This window comes from Periophthalmus magnuspinnatus, chromosome 18, assembly GCF_009829125.3.
Source record: "Periophthalmus magnuspinnatus isolate fPerMag1 chromosome 18, fPerMag1.2.pri, whole genome shotgun sequence".
NCBI lineage: Eukaryota > Metazoa > Chordata > Actinopteri > Gobiiformes > Gobiidae > Periophthalmus > Periophthalmus magnuspinnatus.
The window spans coordinates 14314341-14332731 of record NC_047143.1 but is presented as its reverse complement, the minus strand read 5'-3'; the positions used below and the strand labels follow the sequence as shown (position 1 = coordinate 14332731).

The following is an 18391-nucleotide window of genomic DNA, read 5'->3' as shown; positions in this document are numbered from 1 at the left end:
ATCTGTTTCAAGCGCTGTCCAAGTGTTTTATTGCTTGTTTTTTGGTCCTCGGCTCCATTAGTTCTTCCTCTGCGGTCCTCACCTTAAGTTTCCCGGAAGAGAGAGCCAGACTCCAGCCAACCAGTGCATGTGCGTAATGACTTCCACAAATACGATGAACTTTTGAGAAATGAGTCAACCAATGTTGAGCCATTTCAATTGACTTTTGGGAAATGATTCATCCAATGTCAGACAGTGACACTGCCACAATGTTGTGTCAGACTTACAACTCTTTACTGCCCATTTTTATTATTATTGAAATAAGCACGCATGAAAAGAAGGAATGAGAAAAAATCATCTTGTTGACAACACCCATGCAACTCCAAGACGAAAGTACGTTAAAACAAGCCTATACGTGTCATCATATGTAAACACAAGCCAACAATGTGTCGCTGTTTGCCAAAGAACAGCGAATGAAGGAGTGAACCAAGTCTAAACAAAGCATCATCATGGCATCGGCTTGTGCCCATGGAGAAGTTACTTGTTGCTTTGCCTGGAATGTCCCACAGTATGGCATTAAACTTATCATCCTCTATTGGAACAAGCAGGTGATTCCACATCTTACAGCCAGCTCTGTGGAGAGGCGATCCCACTCTCAGAATAAATTTGACAAGGTCTTTTTAAGCTATTAATGCCTGTAATAGAATAAACGCAAGATAGATAGAATGTTTAACGTCATACTGTTTAACTGCTGTGGTGTAATTTCCCATGGAGACAAGTGAGTGCCAGAAAAGTTACAGTACATCGTGCACTTTTAAAGGTCCTATATTACACAAAACTGACTCTTCTGAGCTTTAAGCCATGTTATAATGCTGTTACCTCCTCAAAAACATACCTGGAGTTGTGTTTAGTTTCATTCACACGTTTGAGTAACCTTGTATTATTAGTCTGTCTACATCAAAATGCTCAAATGCTCAAAATGCTCTGTTCCACCTTGTGATGTCATCAAGTTAACAGTTAATTTTAGCCTCAATTGAACAGCTTTACTCACTAGGAAATCTTATGTTTTTGCCTTAAAAAACAAACAAAACAAAAAAAAAACTACAACTACAACTTTACTAAAGTAAAGTTGTATTATTACTTGATGACATCACAAGGTGGAAGAGAGCCTAAATATGCAGGGGTTGTGTGTTAAATATGTGTGAATCAATATTGGCACCACACAGTCCCTTTAAAGGCATGGAGTAGCATTGATGGGACAAACAGTCTTACCAGTTTATTCCGAGCGCTGGACAATGACTGGACAGAAACAACATCCAGGGAGGAAGCTAATCATGTGTCCAAAACAGAGGTCACTCTGATACAGAGGTGACCAAACTTTTTGGGCCACATCTCAAAATATATTCGAAGCTGAGGACCACAGACTGGTGATCAATGCAGTGCGGTGCTTTATACACGGCTTTGACAAAGCTGCTGTATATTAATAAGGCTTAAAACACATTCATTTCAGGTCTGTATCACAATGAAATGTGATGTTTGATGTTATAGTGGTATAAATAGTTTAATTTGCTGTTAAAGTACTGCCTATGATCAATTGGGTCGGTTCAGCAGGAGGCCTGAGGGCCAATAAAAACTGGTCTGAGGGCCGCATTTGGCCCCCTGTCCATTGTTTGGACACCCCTGCTCTAATACATCCAACCTTCTAAAAAACACTGTGATCTTCCAACCAACCAGAGCCCTTATCTGCGCTGAACAATCATCTATCAGATCTTATTTCCTGGACTTTCCTGGAAGAGTAGGTAAGAAATGGGTGACTAAAGGTTGTGTTCATTTTATGAATATAATGTCATGTATTTTATAGTATATGTTATAGTATGTCATGATTTCAGGTGGAGCATAGCAATGGTGGAAAGTAAAAGTAGTAAAATTATGTATGGAAGTAAAGTGCAGATACATACATACATACATACATACATACATACATTATATATATATATAATATATCTTCCCCCGCTTCCTCTGTGGCGGCGCCCCGCCCTCGCACATCCACTAGAAGGGTCTCGCCAAGAGTGGTTGTGACTGGACCACTGCCCGTGCCACGACCACAACCACCCCCTTCTGAGTTTATTAAGGTTGTGCGAGGCAGAAAGGTGAGAGATTGTTATTTTTTTAGTTTCAAGCCCAAGTGGTTTATTCTGTTTCTTAATGTATATTTTCGTTACAGAACCAGCCTAGGGACTCAGCCTCCCCTGTGGGTCCCAAGGGGCGCCTGGTTCAGCGGGAGGTTAGTAAATGTCTTTAAATATTGACGTTGACATTATTGTTGTATTGTGATTTATATATTTTTTTAAATTTCTGTTGTAAGGTGGAGACCGTCTTCTCCATCCCCCTGTCGCCCGTCCTCTTCAGCCCTGCTATGCTGGTCGAGATGGATGCGAGGTTTCCATTTGGCCTGACCAGCTCTGTGGAGGACGTGGCCACCTTTCCTTCGGGAAAGAAGGTAAGCGTCTTGTGTTATTTTCTCATTGCTAAAAGTTAACAATTGCCTGGTGTGAGATTGAGTAACTTATGTATCCTTTTTTGTTTTAGACGTCTCGGGCGAGGCGTCGCAAGGCTGCTTCCTCAAAGAAACGCCGGCCCAAGCGGCAGGTGAGTGTTACACATTTTCAGACATGTTTTGTTGAATTTGTGCTTTTTTAAAAATATATTAATATTATTACATTTTATGAAGGCGGGGGCAGCGCCTGAGGTTGTGGAGGTGAGACCCGGCTCACCATCCAGCTTCGTGCCTGCAGTGGAGGAGGGCCAGGTTTGTGTCATTTTGAATATGTTGATTGTTTTTGACACATTGTTGCCTGTACTTGTTTTTAATTATATATGGTTTTGTAGGCGGAGGCAGTTGTGGTAGAGGTGACACCAGGAACGTCCCCTACCAGCGTGGCCATCCTGGATTCGTTCCTGGAGGACCAGGTTTGTGTCATTTTGAATATGTTGATTGTCTTCTACACATTGTTGCCTGTACTTGTTTTTAATTATATATGGTTTTGTAGGCGGAGGCAGTTGTGGTAGAGGTGACACCAGGAACGTCCCCTACCAGCGTCGTCATCCTGGATACTTTCCTGGAGGACGAGGTTTGTTTTGTTTCTTGTGTTTTGTTTTTATTCTCCAATATGTTTATCATTTAAACAGAATATGTGCTAATGTAGACATGTTTTTGCAGTCCGGAGATGTGGAAGTGACTCCAGGAACGTCACTTGCCAGTTCCAGGGACCAAATGCAGATGTTGATGGACGAGGTGAGTTTATTTTTAAGGTTATTATTATTGTAGTAGTATTAGTATTATATTGCAGAAAAATTAAGTGTACAGCAACAGCCTGATTAGATTAGTTTAATAATATATTTTCTTTGCATCTTTAAGGCCATGGACATCAGCCCTCCTGTGACCCCGCCGCTGCCGCCTCTGACCTGTCCTCTTCTGACCTGTCAGCCTTCTTCTTCTGTGACCAGTCAGCCTTCTCTTCTCAGCCCTCCACCAGCTGTCCAAGAGGAGAGAGCTTCTGACAAAGATAAGTCTTGTTGTGCACATGTTGTACACGTCGGTGTTCCTTCTGTCGTGAGGGGTAGTTTTCATCAGGGTGATTTTAGGTTCGAGTATGCAGGTGTACAGTGTATGGCGATAGCTTTGGTAGCTTTAGCTAAGCACTCGGTGTGTAATGTGTTTTCATGGGATCAGAGGCAGTTAGATTTGGTTTTGAATCTTGGGGATGCACTGTACACAGACCGTCGGAATCGGGGCTTGACTCATGGGCGTGACTTGTTAATTGCTTCAGACCTGCCACGTGAGTCGGTTATAGATGGGCAGCAGTTCAGCTTTTCTTTCAGTCAGCCAGTTAATGGGGCTGCAAATGTTGTCGAACATGAGTTTATTGAAGCGGGCTCGTGGGTAACCTTAGATGGTGGTTTAGAACAGATGTTGGCACAGTACGACCATGTCTTATGACACTCTGTGGTGCTGCTTGTGCCGTTATTAAAGACAATGGGCGGTATGCTGTAGTCGATTCTCACTCGCGTAGTGCTGAAGGGTTGGTAGATCCTGATGGTAAAAGTGTGGTTATGTATTTTAGTCATATTGATGAGCTGTATAGTTTTTTTTGCACATTGGCTGCATGCTATGGTGATGATTCAGATGAGTCTTTCAAAGAGTTTGAATTGACTGGTGTTGATGTTGTTGTTGCAGCTGATAGTGTGAGGGGCTTAAAGTGCCAAGAGGCCGCAGAAGTTTCTTCTTCTGTACTCCCTGACAAAAACCCAAAACAGGACATTGAAGTTGTTTCTGATAGTGTGAGGGGCTTAAAGCGCCAAGAGGCCACAGAAGTTTCTTCTTCTGTACCCCTAAACAAAACGACAGAAGACACTGTGGTTGATGTAGATGTGCTGTGCACCAGTGTTCAAGACAGTGCCCTGTCCTTCAATCCCCTCAGTGAATGTGTTTGTAAGGATTTATGTAAACACATTAAGGCCGAGTTTCAGAAGCCCAGTGTAGCAGATCCTAAAACTGTAGGGCCATTGGGTGTGCCATGTCAAAATGAAAAAATAGTTGCGGATGGTAATTGTTTCTTTCGGGCAGTTTCACAGGCCATTAGTGGCACTCAAAAATACCATAGAAAAATTAGACTTGCGATTGTGAAACAGCTTGAAAAAAATCCTTCTAAATACAACCCCCTTTTGCGCGATGGCCACTCTTCTGTGGACCAATATATCAGCAAGTCAAACATGCGTAAAGTTGGTACATGGGCCACAGAGGTAGAAATCCATGCGGCCGCAGATTTTTTAGGCGTCGACATACTTACATTTTTTAATGGACATTGGCTGAAATACGGTTGTACTACCGAGCCTCTGTCAAACAATGGCATTTACATAGAGAATATTAACAGCCATTATGAAAATGTAATTTGTGTGAAATTACCAAATGCTAATGCTTGTTATGAATGCTGCAGGGTCTATACATTTTCAATGGGGAGCTACAATATTAGGTCTAAAACAGTAGCTCTCAAATCTCAGGTTAATGTAGATGATGATATTCATATAAAACCTATAGTATCGAAGTATATTCAAAAGAAAAAACTGAAGCATTTGAAAAGCAGCTACAACGCACATCGTGACATAGTAATGAAAAAACGGAGGACACATTATATCACACACCACACACATGTTCAAGATGCCTCCAAAAAAAGAGGTAAACAAAAATATAGAGATGATTCAGAGTATAGAGAGAGAAAAAAGGCAGCAATTAATGTAGCAAATAAACAGAAATACAGAACCAGCATGGAGTTTAGAGAGCATCTTAAATCAACATATAAAAGTAAATACAGTGTTGATTTAGAATATCAGAATAGACTAAATGCCGCAAGCATCCGCAAGTACAAAGTTGATTTAAATCATCAAAATAAACTTAAAGCAGCTGGTATCAGCAAATATAAACTTAATGTAAATTATCAAAATAAACTGAAAGCTGCTGGTATTAACAAATATAAAGTTAATTTGAATTATCAAAATAAACTGAAAGCTGCTGGTATCAACAAATATAAAGTTAATTTGAATTATCAAAGTAAACTGAAAGCTGCTGGTATCAACAAATATAAAGTTAATTTGAATTATCAAAATAAACTTAAAGCTGCCAGCATCCAAAAGTATAAAGTTAATCTACAACATAAACAAAATGTTAAGGCATCCAGTAAACTTAAGTACAAAGCAAATCCCCAACATCAACAAAAAGTGAAGGCATTTGGCAAACAAAAATATCACAATAATGAACACTTTAAAAACAAAACTCGGGCAGCATTCAGGAACAATCAAAAGCAATTGAAACAAAAACGGGAAAATTTTACTTTTGTTTTGGATCAGTTTTTAAAGGAAGATCAAGATGGTCCAGAATATATTTGCTGCGTGTGTTTAAAGCTGTTATTTAGAAACCAGGTCTTACCTTGTAGAAAGGATGACTTTATGGTTAAACCAAAATGTGCGGATGTAGCTAATGCCTGTATCTCTGAGGCCTATTTACATACATGCGATAATGATTGTCCATCTCCGTGCCCGCTCTCCGATTGTAGAGGTAGTTTATGGATTTGCTACACTTGCAACACAAAACTTTGTAAAGGTCAAATGCCATCAGAATGTTCAATAAATAATTTACAATTGGATGACATTCCCCCTGAGCTAGCCTGCTTGAACACTGTTGAACAGCACATAGTTGCTCTTAACATTAATTTTATGCAAGTTTTAGCATTGCCAAAGGGGGGTCAGAGAGGGATCCATGGTCCGGTGACATGTGTACCATCAAGGGTTAGTGAGTCAGTTAAGCTATTGCCGCGTAGTAACATGGATGGTTGTTTATTGCCTGTAAAACTTAAGCGTAAACTTACATATAAAGGACATTATGAGTATCAGTATGTAGATACAGAGCGCGTACGGAGGGCCATTGCATTTCTTAAACAGAACAACCAGTACTATCTAGACATTGATTTTAATGAAGAGTGGGTAAATGAGTTTGTGAGGCAGGAAGAGGAAGCTATGGATACGGGTGTTGACGTTAATGTAGAAGAAGTTATTGATACGGGTGCGGATGCTAATGTTAAAGAAACTGTTAAGGACACAAGCGTGGATGTTGGTGTCGTCAGTGAAAATCAGGAGCAGGCAGAAGATTTAGATGATGAGCTTCTCCATGATAGACAGCGTCATTGTATGTATCAGGATACATTTTTTATGCCGGTCGATATTGCGCAGGAAGCTCTTGATCACTATTTTGAGGGTATTTTAAATTTGGCTCCAGCTGAGGGGAACAGTCCGGTTAGTTTGTTGTCAGATAGAGAGAATGAGGCTAAATGTTTTCCAAAGGAGTTCCCATTAGGTCGTAATACATTCCATAGTCCTCGGCCTGTTCCTTTGACCATGTGCAGATATTTTATTAACAGACTGCTGCATGTGGATGGTAGATTTGCTCAAAATTTTAAGTTTCTGTTTTTGGCTTTGTATATGTTGGAAGTTCAGCAGGTCGTATCTAAAGTGTCAATTGCTTTGCAAAAGGGACATTCCGGTCAGGCTAATGCTGCTGCAGGCGAAGGAACTTTAGAAAATTTGTTACAATATGATAATGGTTATCGTTTTATGCAGCCTATTAGAGGTACCCCGCCCTTCTGGCAGTCCGCACAAAAAGATTTATTTGCATGCATTCGTCAGCTTGGTATTCCAACATGGTTTTGTTCATTTAGTTCCGCAGATCTCCGCTGGCCAAGCCTCCTTAAAACGCTCTTAAAGCAGGAAGGTAGTACCCGGAGGGTTGAAGATTTAGATTGGGCAGAGAGGTGTGACCTTTTACGTCGTCACCCTGTAACTGCGGCTCGCATGTTTGATTCCCGCTGGCGCCGTTTCTTACGTAAAGTTATTCTTTCCCCTGCTCAGCCAATCGGTAAAGTCATAGATTATTTTATCGCGTAGAATTCCAACAGCGCGGGTCTCCCCACGTCCATTGTTTATTTTGGATTGAAAATGCTCCAAAGCTTGGAGTAAATACGGATGAGGAGGTAGTTCAGTTTGTTGATAAATATGTTACGTGTGAACTACCCTCTGACCCGGATTTACTGGAAAAAGTTACTTCGGTGCAGCAGCATTCTAAGCGTCACTCAAAAACATGCAAAAAAAACAACAAAGTCTGTCGTTTTAATTTTCCACGTCCGGTATCAGCACGCACGTTTATCAAACAAAAGGATCCTGAATCAGAGCCTCTTGTTACAAAAGAGGAAGCGGAGTTTATTATGAGTGTGCTGAAGAATGCTATCGTTGATGAAAATAACCTGTGTCTTAGTGCAGAGGAGTTGTTTGCATCGTTGGGTTTATCGCAGTTCACATTTGAACAAGTGTACAGTGTTTTAGATGGACACACACACATAGTTTTAAAGAGGGACGTGGGCGAAGCGTGGATTAATAACTACAACGAGAAGTTATTAACCTGCTGGAACGCCAATATGGACATCCAGTACGTTGTAGATGCGTGGGCTTGTGTTGTTTATATTATTTCATATATTTCTAAAGCAGAAAGGGATATGGGTTTATTGTTAAGTAATGCACAGAAAGAAGCTTTCAAAGGTAATGTTAGTGCAAAAGAGGCATTTAAAAAGCTGGGCAGCGTTTATCTTCATAATCGTGATGTCTCTGCGCAGGAAGCTGTCTATCGCGTCACAAACATGCATTTAAAAGAATTTTCACGAAAGGTTACATTTGTCCCGACTGGTGATAATATAGTACGTATGAGCAAACCAATTGGCGAAATAGATGATGAAATGGGGGAAGATATTTGGATGACAAACACTATTGACCGCTATTTAAATAGACCAAATGACAGCACATTTAATGACATGTGCATCGCGACATTCGTATCCGAATATCGCTTGCTCGGGCCGTCGGACAAATGTAAAAATCCAATTCTTTTACAGAACGGATTAGGTGCTATTACTAAAAGAACACGGACCAAGCCCGCAGTTGTTAGATATGCGCGTTTTTCTGAGACTAAAAACACAGAGTTATTTCATCAAAGTATTCTTCAGTTATTCATGCCGTATCGCGTCGATACTGATCTTAAGCCGCCTCCATTTGAAACATTCGAACATTTCTATAAAACTGGGGATGTGTGTTTGAGTGACGGGTCTGTGCAATTGGTAAAGTCTATAGTTGATTCAAATAGGCGTCGATTCGAACTTGCAGCTGAGGACTTGGATGAGGTTCATGAGCAGATGGATTCTGGAGAGATTCATGAGGATGCATGGGGCTTGCTCTGCCCAGAACAGGAAGTGGAGAGGTTGGAGTCAAGGGAGGAGTTTAGGGAGATGTTGCAGGCTGTTGGTTCTGAGCAGGAGCAAGAGGCTATTCCAGACTTGGCTGTAAGAAACGAACAAGTTTGTAACATAGAGAAAAGAAATGTAATGAGTCGTCAAGAGGGTCTTTTACTTGTGAAAACTCTAAATGAGCAACAGCTGTCCATTTTTTACAAAATACGGCAATGGTGTTTAGACAAAGTAGCTGGTAACAACCCAGAGCCATTGCATGTTTTTATCACAGGTGGAGCAGGCACAGGGAAAAGTCACCTGATCAGAGCAATTCAGTACGAGGCGTCGCGTCTATTTGCTCCTATTTGCCATAGTCCGGATAATGTTAGTGTTTTATTAACGGCTCCAACAGGGATAGCAGCATATAATTTACAGGCGGCTACTATCCACACAACATTTAGTATCGGTACTAATGTTTCCCTCCCCTACACACCGCTGGGGGAGGAAAAGATTAATACACTGCGCGTTAAATACATGGATTTACAAATTGTAATTATCGATGAGATATCCATGGTTGATAAAAAATTATTTACTTATATTCACGGGCGATTGCGTCAAATTAAACAGTCAGGTGACTTTTCTCCATTTGGAAATGTGTCTGTTATCGCTGTTGGGGATTTCTACCAATTATCACCGGTCATGGGGCAAGCTCTGTACAAAGAAAACGTAGGCGTTAATTTATTCACAGATTTATTCAAAATTGCGGAGTTAACAATTGTAGTCAGACAAAAAGATAATACTTTTGCAGAGCTATTAAACCGGCTTCGAGTGCGCTCAAGGTTGACACCACTGCTTGATGGAGACATAGATATATTAAAACGTTGTGAAACAGGCGAAGATCCCGACGTGTTACACATTTTCACCAAAAACAGCTTTGTATCAAATTATAATTTAAAGATTTTGAATAGAGTTTGTCCAGAAAAAGTAACAATTAGTGCGCGTGATTTTGGCTATGACAAAAAGACCGGGAAGTTAATCGAGATACAAGGCCATCTCCATAAATCCAAACAGGCCAGTTTGGAGGAGTCTTTAATCTTGGGTGTAAATGCGCGTGTAATGCTCTGTAAAAATGTAGATTTAGCTGATGGTTTAGTAAATGGGGTATGTGGCATTGTTACATATATAGTTGAAAATCCTCAGAATAAACAGCCTCCTCTTGCAATCTATGTTAAATTTGACGACGATCGGGTAGGCGCACAAAGGAGGAGGCAAACGCGTACCCCTGCTCACCTGACTGGTTCTACTCGCATAGAACCAGAGGAGGAGCAGGCAAATAAACGAGGGGAAAAGCGTCGTCAGTTTCCACTTAAACTTGCGTGGGCGTGCACAGTACATAAAGTACAGGGAGTTACCGTAGATCAAGCAGTGGTGTCCCTTAAACAAGTATTCACGGCGGGTCAGGCGTATGTGGCCCTTAGTCGCGTTAGAAGTTTAGAGGGTCTTGTCATTCAGGACTTTGATGAAGATGCCATTTATTGTAACGATGGCATTAGAGCGGCGCTTCAGAACATGCCTCCCTTCATAGTCGAGAGTATGCCCTGGCACCTACAAGAGGCACATGTCCTGACATTCTTTTATATGAATGTTCATGGTTTAGAGCGGCATGTGTCAGATTTGGCTTTATGCACACAGCACTGGCAGCCTAACTGTATCGCTGTGGTAGAGACATGGTTAACTGTAAATTCAACATTTCAAACTAGTCACATTGAAGGTTTTAACTTCCATAGTCGTCCCCGTAGTTTGTCTTATCAGCAGAGTAACCATCCAGCACTGACTAGTTTACTACACCAACAGCTTGGTGGCGTTGGTATTTACTGTGAAGAAAACCTTAACTATGAAATCACAGTACGAGATTTTAGTTTAGAATGTTTAGTGAACTATTTTGCAGAGTATAAAATTATAGTTTCTGTTATTTACCGCCCACCGTCTTACCCCATGTCTCTATTTAAGTATAATTTGGACAGATTATTGAATTGGCTTGAATCACATTGTGCCACTGTGGCAGTGACGGGAGATTTTAATGATGACATATTGAAATCTTCAAATCTCTGCAATTTTATGATAGAAAAAGGTTATGTTCAATATGTCACATCTCCCACAACAGAGAGGGGGACATTAATTGATCATTTATATGTGAAATCTACAGAGTATGACATAGATTCTGTAGTGGTGCCAACGTACTTCAGCGACCATGAGGGGATAGCATTTTCTTTCAAATGTACATCTACATAGGCCTTATATTTAGTCTGAATTGGTTCATTTAAAATGGACAGTTGTTGTTTATTGACATCTCATCACATTGTTGCGCGTCACTTCGTCTTTAATCATGTATTTACATTGTTGCGCGTTGCGTCGTCTTTAATCATGTATTTACATTTTTGACATGAAGTTGTTTTAATTATGGATCATGGAGTTAGTTTGTAATGGGTTTTAAATGGTTGTTGACTTGTCAGTGTGGTGTTATAGTATTTATCATGCGCGTTGTTAATCATGAATTTTAAAGTGTTGTAATCAGGTGATGTGTTTTTATTGTATATTTAACTCTTATATATGTTTGTATTTAATGTTGCCATACAGTGATGAGTGCACACATACTGTATGGTTTGTCCTTTGTCAAAGTTCCACTGACTGGTCCACCTGTACTTTTCTGTCCCCCTGTCTATCTCTCCCACTCATTATATCTTTCTGTCCAACTCTCTCCATTTCCCTGCCATCTGTATGCAGCCATATCTCTTTATGTCTCATCTGTCTCTGTAACTCAATGTTTCTCATCACCATCTTACTCTTCCTAGCTGTCTCAAGTCCCAAGTTTCTCTTAAAGTGAAATCCAACTCTCTCTAACTCACTATCTCTTTACCCCCTCCCCTAACTCTGCCCCTTCCCCCTCTTTCTACCCCTCTCGACCCCCCTCCTCCTCTCTAACACACACACACACTCTCTCTCTCTCTAACTCTCTACCTCTCTCTCTGTCTCTTGTTAACTTTCTCTCTTTCTGACCTTTCTGTCCTTTGTTTCCCCCTCTCTCTCTCCCTCTATCCTGTGTTTCCTTTCCTTTCCTCCTCTCCTTGAACCACCACCTTATCGCGGTGGAGAGGTTTGCGTGCCCAGATGATCCTAGGAGCCGTGTTGTGAGGGGCTTTATGTTCCTGGTAGGGTCTCCCAGGACAAACAGGTTCTTGGTGATGGGTCAGACTAAGAGTGGTTCCCCAAATTAATGAGGAAAATAAAAATGTTTATTTTTAGTAATGCTCAGACGATAATCATGTTTATGTGAATTCTCACATAAACATTCACTATTCAGTTCACCTAGAGTTTGTTCATTGCTATTCACATGTTGTTCCTTGTCCCACTCCCCTCTGGGGAGTGCAACTGTTTCAGATGCCCTCCCACTGACCGCCCGGTGATGACTGGACCCTAGATGCCCTCCTGTGCCCTGACTGTTCCATGGACATGGACCCTCCCTTCCCTCGCCTGGCTGGATGACCCGGTGCCTGGCTGGGGTGACTCCTGTCCTGCCATGGGTGAGCCTCCCTCTGGCTCTTAGTTGAGTGGACTCTGGCTCTGTAGACTTGAACTCTATGTACATATGGATGCGCATTAGTCCTGGACACATTTGCAGCTGTCAGTCCATGGGAGTGGATCTCTCCTTCACTGTGGTTCTCCTCGAAGTTTCTAAGCACAGGAATGTTCTGGGACAGTTCTCTATTTACTTGTCTATTTCTGTTTCATTGTTGATTTTCTAACTTTCTGTTTGTTAAATCAATTCTCATGTTCACCCTAAGAGGCGACTGCTGCTGTGATTTTGGGCTTTACAAAAACGAATTGAATTGAATATAGCTGATTTTATATATGTAGTTATGTGGCTAAATTCTGCTCATGTACTGATCATTGTTTTTGCATATTTGCATTGTAGTTATTTTGTGATAGATAATGGCAGTATTTTCATTTGCAATAGCAACATGCAATGTTTTTTTTTTTTTTGTATTGCTCATTGATGTTTATGTATGTACTGGTAAGCATGTTTATGTGCATAATTATAGTTTTATATATATATATATGCACTTAATGATGACTTTTTGGGTTACAGTGACATGCTAGATTTTGCTCACTTGTTTATTTATAATCATTGTTTATACCTAATATTTATTCTATATAGTTATTTGTTGATAGATAATGTTTTCATTTGTAATAACATGCTATGTTATGTATAAAGACTGACCTGTAAGAGAAATGTTTTTCAGTGTCAATTGTAATAAGATATTTTATCTTATCTCTTAATTGAATACAAACCAATACAGTTTTATGGGTGAACATTCCAAATGGTCTTTGTCAATTTCATTTAGAACTGGTAAGACAAAATCTTTTAAATGAAACTCGGCATACCACACACACATTTTATACTGTCCATCACCTCCCATAATGTAGCCGCACATATGGTAGTTTTAAAACCTGAAACTAAACATTGTTCGGCTGTGCGTCATTGGGGCTTAATAGAAGAATCTGCTAATGGTGACATAGTTGGACATTCTTTTTTTAATCAGTAAAATATTTTTTCTGAGATAACAGGGAATGGAATAAAGTGCTTGTATTCTGCCTCATTAGGTCATGTAAATACTTGGTGTACTCAGTCAAAAAAAAGTTAGTGCCTCAGGGATAAAGCATCAATGGATCAAAGTGACAAAATGAGGTGGTCATCAAGTTTACTCTGGTTCAGATTCACATTTTAACAGTCATCTGGTCTGCACAATATCAACATGGAAATATGGCCACACCATAACATTATTGCACAGTTCCAACCTTCTACTGATAAAGTGACATGAATACTGTGCACCTGCCCAATAAGAATAATGCTTTGTCTGGTCAGAGACTCAAGGTATCCAAAATGTAAATTGTGGAAAATTATGTTAAAATTACATCCAACATGATTAGAAATGAATGTGGGCAATATGGTGAAGCATTTATATCATGATTTTCTGGGAGTCAAATCACAATGTAGATTTTATCTCTAATCATGTACATGTTGTCCTTCTATTGTCTTTAAGAGGTATATCAAAAAATCTGGTTCTTCTGAAAGTTCACACTACACTGTAATGGATTAAATCCTGCTGTCACTCACTCAGAGCCATACAGGGGTTAACCAATAGGAATGGATGGGAAAAAAGTGTGAGTATGATCTGACAGTTGAATTAAATAATCACTATATGAAATTAGATCGGGATCAGGAAATTAGATCGGGATCAGGATTTTATTGTTACGATCATATACATATATATATACATATATATATATAATCCATCTGTATAATGTGTGTTAAAATTTAAATTTTTACGTCATAATACAATATATGTTACCACAGCAGCAACACTACTGACTTTAGTAAAAGCCACACATAAAATCTGTCACTGGAACTTTTTGTCCAGTTGACATTTTTTACTTTTGGCTTTTACTGTGGCTCAGACCTGGACGACTGAGGGATTACACAGACAACACTACTGATTGCAAACCAGTAAATTAAGTTTACTTGTTTAGCAGATGAGTTTCGCCATTCATGTGTGTGATCACATACTGGTGCACGATAAAGTACAAAAATATAGATTTGGGTATTATAGATTTATAATTGTCAGTTTAATTAGTGTAATATTTAAATTACCATGTATTTAATATTGTTTAAAACAATGAAATGGCTGTAAAACACTTTATAAACACTTTCAGAAATTTGAGCATTTTAATTGAATTATGTTATACTTCTTTTAATTTCATATTAAGGCCGTAATGATTTGCACTTAACAATTCTGAAGTTATAATATAGTTATTTATGCTTGTAGATAATAACAGTAGCAGCCAAGATGAACACAACAGTCACAGGAGCAAACCTGTTTCATCCTGTCACTACTTTACAGAACACATGCACACCTCAATGACTTCTTCAAGCAAATGATGCTAACAAAGTTATTTAAAGGGCCCATTTTGTGGTATTTTCTCATCTCTGTTGGATTCCAGGTATGTTTTGATGTGGTAACAACATTATAGTATGGCTTAAAGCTCACAAGAGCCAGGTTTTCCATAATATAGGACTTTTAAAGTAGAGTTGGCTAAAGTGCTTTGAGTGACTTGAGGGTGAAAAACACACTATATAAAATGTTAACATTTACCATGAGTAAGCATTAATATGCATTTTATTATCATCTACAAAGTCCAGTATAACTTACTCCTGAGCTACGACAGCTTCTACATCTGTCCTAGTCATGTCATCATCAGCTCTGTCACCGGTGTCTGTGAGAGGAGCATTGAGAGAAGTCGACCTGACTATAGCACAGCACAAAACCTGGACCGGATCACTTTAAGTGACAAACTGGACTAGGCAGACAAAGAAGATACAGGCTGGATTTCTATGTAAACATTGGACAACACATGGAGCAGCAGAATGGATTTGGTAAACAATGGTTTTGACCATAGGTGATTAGCACTTCATGAGCTTTGCCCTCGGCCACCCCCTAAGGGCGGCACTGACGTGCCGCTTGCCTCTGTTTTATTGGGGCTTTTGGCTCATTAAACAAAGTCAAAGAACATTGGAAGCGCTGATGCAAATAATGCAAAAACATGGGTTTTTCCAGTCATTGCCATGGCAAAACAATGCAAAATAGAAACTTGGCCCCCCCAGACGTTTTTGATGTGGATGACCTGAAGAATAACTATGCCAATTTTCACGTTCTTCATTGAAGGTAATAACTTGTTAGAAGATTTTGAAATTTATGAAAATTAGGAAATTTTCCCATTAGGATAACATGTTTTCTGCATCGCCATGGCAACCCAATGAAAAATATGACATGGTTCCAATTGACTTTTTTGATCGGGATGACAAAAGAATCCTTGTGCCAATTTTCACAATATTCCATGATACTAATATTTTTCTGATGAATGGGAAAATGTGGGAGCATTCCCATTAGGATAATATTGGCAGTTTGGCGTATCACCATGGCAACACGGTGCATAAAACGACATAGATCTGGTTGACTTTCTTGATTGGGATGACCAAATGGAATTTTGTGTCAAATTTGGTAACATTTGGGAAAAGTTTTACAAATGATTTGAATTTGAGCAAATATTCACATGTGAAAATTCCAAAAATTCCGATGGAATTTTGCGGCTTCGCCGCACACAAACCATGAAGGGCATCATTATAAACTGGATAACTTTAGATGCCCCACTTGTCTAAATGATGTACAGTGATTTTCAGCCCTGCTGATGATGCCCCCTCAGAGGAGTTGATTAAAATGCGACGTCAGCGAAAACGCTGAGTCTGCATTTTGGAATTTTCAATCCAAGATGGCCGACTTCCAGTGTGTCAAGGGGCGTGGCCATAATAATATTTTTTTGTTTGGCATCACTTGATGAATGCATGTACCGAATTTTGTGGCTCTACGGCAAAGTTGACGTCAGGACACCTCCCATTGACGCAATGTATTTTGACTTTTGCAGGGGGCGCTGTCGCGCCATTTTTTTTATGCCCAATGATGCACCACATAAAAAAATAAATTTTTCGCCAGACCTGAATTTTGGGCAAAATTTGGTGAATTTTTGAATATGTTCAGGGGGTCAAATTACTGCTCAAAGCGCAGAAGAAAGAAGAAAATAAAAATTTAAGCTGCAAGCGGCATCGAACGGCCCTCACGGGCTGTATTTCGAACTCGGCCGACCCAGCACTCCCTACAGGAGGCGCTAACGCACCAGTTTTGTCCATGTTATTACAGCTTTGGCCTGTACTTGTCACTAAACAAAGTCTACACACAGTGGAAGGACTGATGCACAAAATGCAAAAACATGGGTTTTCCAGGCATCACCATGGCAACACCGTGCAAAATACAAACTTGGGCCCCTGGACATTTTTGACGGGGACAAACTGAAGAATCACTGTGCCAAATTTTATGTTCGTGGTTGAAAGTAATAAGTCGTTATAAGACTTTGAAATATACAAAAATGTGGAAATTTTTCCATTAGGATAACATGGGCGCTTTCGCGCATCGCCATGGCAACACAGGGAAAAATATGACATAGGTCCCATTGACTTTTTTGATCAGGAAGACATGAAGAGGCATGGTGCCAAATTTCACATTATTCCATGAAAGTAATATTTTTCCCATGAATGGGAAAAATTGGGAGGTTTCCCATTAGGATAACATTGGCAGTTTGGCACATTGCCATGGCAACACGGTGCATAAAACGACATAGGTCTGATTGACTTTATTGATTGGGATGACCCAATGGAATTTTGTGTCAAATTTGGTAACATTTGGGAAAACTAAATTTTCGGAACTCCATACAAATATATTAGATGTTCTGTAGGGGGCGCTATCGCGCCAATTTAGTTTCTGTCATAATCAGTGGCTTTAGGACGGAAAGTTTTACAACTGATTTGAATTTGAGCAAAATCGGACTTTGCATGCGCAAACGGGAGCAAATTTTGACTTTTGAAAATTGCAAAAATTCTGATTGAATTTTGCGGCTTCGCCGCACAGAAACCGTAATAGGGATCATCATAAATTGGATAACTTTTGATGCCCCACTTGTCTAGATGATGTACAGTGAATTTCAGCCCTGCAGGTGAAGCGCCTTCAGAGGAGTTGACGAAAATGTGACGTCAGCGAAAACGCTGACTTTGCATTTTGGAATTTTCAATCCAAGATGGCCGACTTCCGCTGCGTCAGGGGGCGTGGCCATAATAATATTTTTTATTTGGCATCACTTGAAGAATGCGTGTACCAAATTTCGTGGCTCTACGCCAAAGTTGACGTCGGGACGTCTCCCATTGACGCAATGTATTTTGACTTTTGCAGGGGGCGCTGTCGCGCCATTTTTTTATGCCCAATGATGCAACAGATAAAAACATAAATTTTTCGGCAGACCTGAATTTTGGGCAAAATTTGGTGAGTTTTCGAATATGTTCAGGGGGTCAAATTCCTGCTCAAAGAGCAGAAGAAAGAAATAAAAATAAAATTAAAGCCGCAAGCGGCATCGAACGGCCCTCGCGGGCCGTGCTTCGCACTTGGCCGACCCGGCACTCCCTGTGGGTGGCGCTAACGCGCCACTTGTCCCTTTTTTATTGCGGCTTTGGGCTGCACTTGTCACCAAACAAGTCAATTTGTGCTGATGCACAAAATGCAACAACATGGGTTTTCCAGGCATCGCCATGGCAACACCGTGCAAAATACAAACTTGGCCCCCCGGACTTTTTTGACGGGGACGACCTGAAGAATCACTGTGCCAAATTTTATGTCCGTCGTTGACGGTAATAAGTCGTTATAAGACTTTGAAATGTACGAAAATTTGGAAATTTCCCCATTAGGATAACATGGGCGCTTTCGCGCATCGCCATGGCAACCCAGTGAAAAATATGACATGGGTCTGATTGACTTTTTTGATCAGGATGACATGAAGAGTCATGGTGTCAAATTTCACATTATTCCATGAAACTAATATTTTTCCCATGAATGGGAAAAATTGTGAGGTTTCCCATTAGGATAACATTGGCAGTT

At 40.1% G+C, this 18391-nt stretch overlaps 1 protein-coding gene across 1 annotated transcript; it reads left to right on the top strand.

Moving 5' to 3' along the window:
- Positions 1 to 1912: 1912 nt before the first annotated feature.
- LOC129457073 (uncharacterized) lies at positions 1913 to 11090 on the top strand. The gene is given in 13 exon segments (XM_055228888.1): positions 1913 to 1918; positions 2204 to 2263; positions 2345 to 2479; positions 2569 to 2628; positions 2711 to 2788; positions 2869 to 2949; positions 3030 to 3110; positions 3200 to 3274; positions 3398 to 3965; positions 3968 to 4960; positions 5492 to 6573; positions 6667 to 7459; positions 7462 to 11090. Coding segments are annotated over 13 exon segments (7641 nt in total).
- The last annotated feature ends 7301 nt before the right edge of the window (positions 11091 to 18391 follow it).